This window comes from Platalea leucorodia, assembly GCF_965183815.1.
Source record: "Platalea leucorodia genome assembly, chromosome: 7".
NCBI lineage: Eukaryota > Metazoa > Chordata > Aves > Pelecaniformes > Threskiornithidae > Platalea > Platalea leucorodia.
Genome location: NC_138829.1, coordinates 42,625,094 through 42,631,023, shown reverse-complemented (window position 1 = coordinate 42,631,023; position 5,930 = coordinate 42,625,094). Strand labels below are relative to the sequence as shown.

General features: G+C 40.6%; 1 protein-coding gene across 1 annotated transcript in view; it reads right to left on the bottom strand.

Annotated features, from left to right (window-relative positions):
- Positions 1–3,324: 3,324 nt before the first annotated feature.
- LOC309593499 (cytosolic phospholipase A2 epsilon-like) overlaps positions 3,325–5,930 on the bottom strand; it is a gene marked incomplete at both ends in the record, with an annotated part of 33,146 nt that continues 30,540 nt past the window's right edge. Inside the window, 3 exons of the mRNA XM_082318168.1 lie at positions 3,325–3,533; positions 4,406–4,592; positions 5,610–5,779. Coding sequence (XP_082174294.1) covers positions 3,325–3,533; positions 4,406–4,592; positions 5,610–5,779 — 566 coding nt within the window. The remainder of the gene's footprint in view (positions 3,534–4,405; positions 4,593–5,609; positions 5,780–5,930) is intronic.

Below are 5,930 nucleotides of genomic sequence, written 5' to 3'. Positions count from 1 at the left end.
CGTGGTCTTTTCTGCGTCCGAGCCAGGTGCGAAACGTGACAGCGGATGGGTACAGAGGAGTCTCGGCCAGGCAGCTTCTCGTGCTTTAAGCTGCCGGGAGCAGGCAGGCAGGTGTGTTAGTGCCTGACTCAGTGCCGCCTCACCCCATCACCACCACTTGAGCAATCCCCAACTCCTCCTCCTCACTGCCCTGGAGGTGAGCATGTGCTGCACACCCGTGCCAAGGAGCAGACACCCAGGCATTGGCAGCACAGAACAGTGGTCTTTGCAGCTGTACTTAGAGGGACATAGGGACCCAAAAAGGATCATCCCTTCACAGTTATAGGCACTGAGCAAATGTTTTATACTTTTAAGCATGCCCATCCATTCTTGAGGATGCCACAGTGCTTTTGCACACTGGAGGGCTGTCAGACTGCAGCCCCTTGTGTGGAGGTGACTGGCACCAGCCAGGATCCATTTGGCTGCCCAGGAGTGGGCAACAAGGACTTCTTTGGCCAAGGACATCCAAACAAACCATTGCGCATAGAAAAAAAAACTTTTTGTAGCTTTTTATTTCCTATAGGGAGAAGGTGGGTCTTTGCTTAAAGACACATTGGCAAGAACTTTTTATCCCCATCTCACCTTCCATTTTGCTCAACTCAGGCAGTAAGCTGTCTTTCAGTCAAGCAGTTATTGCAGGACAATTACTGCATGAAACAATTCCCCAATCACCTGTTGAAACTGTAAGAGAGTTTCCCCTGTAAAGGCAAAGCTCACTGACTTTTTCAAAAAATTTTTTTTTTGCTTCGTGCATCTGAATTAAGGTGCTTAAGTGAATAATCTCAAAAAGGATATATTTGGGAGGGTGAAATTAAGGTTGAAATTAATGTTAATTATTCTTTATGTCCTCACCTATTCTTTATGTCCTCACATTTATAAGGCTTCATTGTGCAGGGCACTGCTAGCATCATGTGAGGTGGTCCTGGTCTCAATGAGGGAGTACACAAAGTGAGTACACAAGAGGTAATAAAATGGAAGATTTTTTTAAAAAACATCATCCTTGATATTATGAAATCTAACAGAAAAGTAAAACTCAAAATAATCTCATTTCACTTCGCAATGAGTCGAGAACTGATTGATAAAGATAATTGCACAGACATGATATAATTTGAATTTCATAAAATATCTGGCACTTTAACTTACGAACTAGATGCAACAAATGTCATCCAGACATTAAACAGATTAAGGATGGATAACAAATAGATCACAAAAAGCTGTAGTCAAAGGAAGGTACTCTCAGAGTGAAATATTCCTAAAGAGATTGCAAACAGCTCAGTTTTAAGCCTACTGCATATTTTTACCAATGATCTGGAAATTTAAAAAAAAAAAAAAAATCACTATTGGCATCCTGTTTCAAACAGAGGATATTGAAATCGTGGGGAAGCTGAACGAAAGAGCCACAGAGTGATCTGGGAGTAGGAGGAACTCCCTTGGAGAGGGAAAAGCAGGTTTCACATCAACCAGCAGGACACAACGCAGAGATACCCTGATACTGACTTGGGATGCAGCAAAGCTATGTCAGTACAGTAATTAGTCATGGTTAGAAGATGGGCTAATTAGCCCTGATGAAAAGCAGGGTTAATCAGGCTCAGGCTGTGTCATGCACCTATCTGGCTTTTTTCCATCCTGTTGTTGAGTGAGTTTCCCCTGTAAAACAGACTGAAACAGCTTCCATACTGCTCTGTTTCATTTCCAGCAAAAAGGTCTAGAAACCACGGGAGTAAACGCAAAGGTATCTCCAGAAAAGACCCAGAGGGATCCCATGAGCTGATATTCTGCTGTTCCAGAGCTGAACCACAATGACAGCTGCCTCACACTTGGAGGGCTAATAATCTAGATGTAAACATGCAATACTACCTGGAAACGTGGTTATACTGTGCCCTTTCAAGTGTTTCAGGTGCATGAACACAATGAATAGGCTCATAGGTGAAAAATATGGCCCCCTCCACCTCTTCCACTGCCCGAATTGCTCTAAGATGCACGACCAGCTGTTTTTTCCATAGGAGAGAAATCTTTTTCTCCCATCCATTTCCTAGAACTTTGTTCCATACAAACAAATTTGTCACTTCTGTGCATAATCAAGACTCTGATCTCAACACCAATTCTTTTCTGGTGATTCAGTCTGAAATTCATTGCAACAGTGGGAGCCTTTTATTATCAAAAGGAAGATAATCCCAAGCATCACCTGAGCTGCTGGGACCAGCCTCTTCATGTATCACAGCTCCACAGTGCAGGGCTGTTATTGGGAAAGACTGAGCTTGTGATCTGCCTGTTGCAGAGCTGCAAGAAGAGAGGAGTCTTTGGCAGATACATTCTCCCAGAAGACCTCTAGGATTTTTTGATGAGGAGAAACCACTGTCTCAGGACAATGCCTGCAAAAGGCCATTTGCAGGAAAGCGTTGAACAGTTGCAAAATATATGTCTGTAAAGGATCTCAAAAGGCCCTCTTGCATTGCCCTATTCTATGCAAACAGCTAGCAGCCACCTCCCATCTTATGAAACACTGGGAGAAACTACAAGGCTGTCTTTCAGGAATAGTCAAGGCAAGTGAAGAAGAGTGAGACAGGACAGTGAGCAGCAACTCCAAGAGAAAATGAAAGGAAAGCTGGGCAACATGACTACTACTGAGGCTGAATATAGATGATTCTGTGAACAGCAGCTCAGACCACCTGAAACAAAGATGACCTAATTCAGGGGTATTTTTTATTGATGGTTAAAACTGTATGGATTTTTCCAACACTGATAGCAACTTAAGAAACTTATTTTCAAAGATCAGTGAAGAAAGCCAGTTAAATAAAAACCTCATAGTGGATCAAATCAAACCAGAGCTGACAACCTTCAATAGTTAAGATAAACAAGACCAACAAAATGGATTAACTATTCATCAGACGAATTCCAGTTTAAGGGACTGCTGTTCTGCCAGACAGAAAAAAAACATATAAATACTGTTTTGATTCACATTTTAATGTGCTACATATTTCATTATTATCTTACACAACATTGCATTAATCTATATGGAATATACGTATCAACTGGTAAAGTAACAAGGTAACAAAACTAAACAAATCTGCTGTTTTGAAGTGTGTTTTGAATTAAACCACTGGTAAATTCCAATCTGTTCCTTTGAACAACTGCGTAAATAGGATGAATTGGAGTCCAGCACGTCCTCAGGATGATGCGATTTCTACTGCAAGTATCACTGGCAAGCATCAAACATCTTGATCTCACCAGATAATAGACAACCCAAGAAACAGTATGTGGAAGGTTGAAGCTAGTGGGTGGTGGCTAATAATTCCGCTGCTTCCTCCGTGCTACTGCCAAGCGCAAGGCCCGAATAATCAACTTCTCGTTATTCAGGATATTGTAATCAGTCAGTTTCACCAGTTTGTCAAAATTCTCTTCACTGAAACACACCTCCCTTGTTGTAAATGGGGAGAGGATGCTGGAGACATCAACTTTGCCTTCAGCCATCTCTTCAGGACTCCTTTCCACACCTGAGGGACAAACCACAGGAGATGCACCAATAAGGTTTTATTGCAGTATGTGGTTCATATCAGCCATTTAAGTAATTATAGGTAGAAAAGGGAGATTTGGAGGGAAAGATGTGATTTGCCAGAGGGACATAAAAGTAGTCTGGTAGCACCGCATTCTTCATCCTCTGGATCAAGCCTCTGTCCCAAAATTATGTAAACCCAAACAGCTGGGAATGAGAACAACATTGATTATCAGCAGCAGTGCTTGTAGAACACTCCTTGGACAATATAAAGTCTTTGTTACCCAAACTAGAAAAGTGCGAGCAAAAGGAAAACAAGATACTTGTACTGGATGAAATAACAACCCTCTCACTGAAAGTTCGGGAGAAATGATGGCATTCAGACAGAGGACATAGTTTATATTGAAAACGAAGATCTCTGTCCACTCAGTCCTCAATCTGGGAGATTACTTTTAAATATGTGAACAAACCCGAGATGAATGGGCTACCACCAAAACCTCCAGAGGGCTTTGCCTCCATCTTTGTTTGCAAGCAGCGGTGCAAAACAAGTCCATGTCTGTAGAGCAAAACGGCTTGTGTTGAGGACATACCACCCATGCTGTATGTGTTTTGGGAGTTTTACCTTCATACTATCTCTAGTAAGTCCTGTGGAGTAAATGCCTATTTTCATCTCAAATGTATTAGGAAAGCTTCTGGAGTTCTCACACTTCAGATGTACTGACACAGACCAGTTTTTTTGTCTGTGACAAGACTGATAATGCCGGCATTGGAAAGAAGGTCAGAGATGATAGTGAGAGGCTAGATATGAAATGGAGAGGACACACTAGGCAAGTGATTTTCTATTAAAATTGCTAGCCACAGATGATGACTCACCAGGAGCTTTATATTTCTTGAAGGTGTCATTTACTAGGGGAAAAAAAAGCACTGTTGGAGCTTGTGGACTGTCAGCATCTTCAAACACATAGCATTCCTTCAAGTTTTCCCTGTCTTCCTCACTTATCTCAATTTTGGGAAATGGAATTCCTTGCCCCGAGAAGTACTTCGCAATCTGATCTAGAGGCTGGATGAATGAATAAAATAAATAAAATTAATACAAAAAATCAAAACTCAGAAAAGATCCAGAGACACGAATTTTTTAAACTCCAGCAGCTAACATGAATATTCTAAGGCTTGAGTCTTCCTCTGGGAAGATGTTAAGTTTCAGACAGAAACAGCCATAACCACACCAGACATTGCAGCTTATCTTATTTTCTGTATTGCTTTAGGAAAAACAAGAAAACAGTCACTTTCTTTGAGCTTGCAAATGGAGCGAAAAGCCACAGGACTGATTTCATAATTCCAATGAAACAGGTTCAGAAGGGGAAGGCAAGGAAAGTGCAAGAATGGAGAAGGAACACATCAGTCCAAATTATTCTGCATCATTGTCTTGGCTTCTTCATTATTTACCACTTTTCCAATCTTTCTGTCCTCTGGACAGTTTGTGATTGTTTGATAACGACTCCCTATTAACAAATACATTTATCAACATACCTTATGACATCATAAAAAAAACCATTTAACAGCTATATTTACTATAAGCCTATGTTTATTTTTATATTATTCTCATTATATATGCAACACTAATTATATTATTTTTCATTATTAATCAAATCCAGCATCAGCCAGTACATTTCCCTAAAACTGATATGAGATAAACAGGCTCAGAGACACATAGGTTTTCCAATTTAATCTGTTAAAATATTGTCAGGACTTTCCACTGCCTCTGTAATTTGCTCAGTTCAAGGATAACCAAAATCAGTATCAGAGCTCCAGAATGCTCCTCAGTCAGCTCTTCAAAAACTCTTGGATCCACTTCACTGAAGACCTTGATGATTTTAAGATGCCTATATCCATCACTGTCTTCTAATATCCTTCTTAGTTACTGAGAAATAAATCACCTAATAATCTAAATAATAAATCAGATAATAATAATCTAATTCCCATTCCAGTACTGGAAAGTTAGTTGGTTTAACTGATGAGTGCTAGAGACCAAAAGACCATGAAGAAAACAGATCTCAGATACCATGGCTTTTCTTACCAGTGTCTGAGACCCTCCACTGTAATTTAAATGCAGGATGACATCCACCTCCCTCTTCGATCTCAAAAGTGGTGGGTAGCTGGTATTGATGAAAAAACCAGTATCAACCAGGGAGAGCTCATCATCTGCTGTTTCCATCAGTTTATTTGGGAAGGAGTCTATCACTGTGTCTGAAATACAAACATTTGTCATTACAACAAATAAAAAACAAGATTGACTGCTCCTCTGCAGAGAGTTAAAGAGGGAAGAATGGGGAATTTTGCCCCCCATTTTCCCTGCCTTCCTTTGACTCACTAGCAGCACTGATTTACAGGAGTAAGT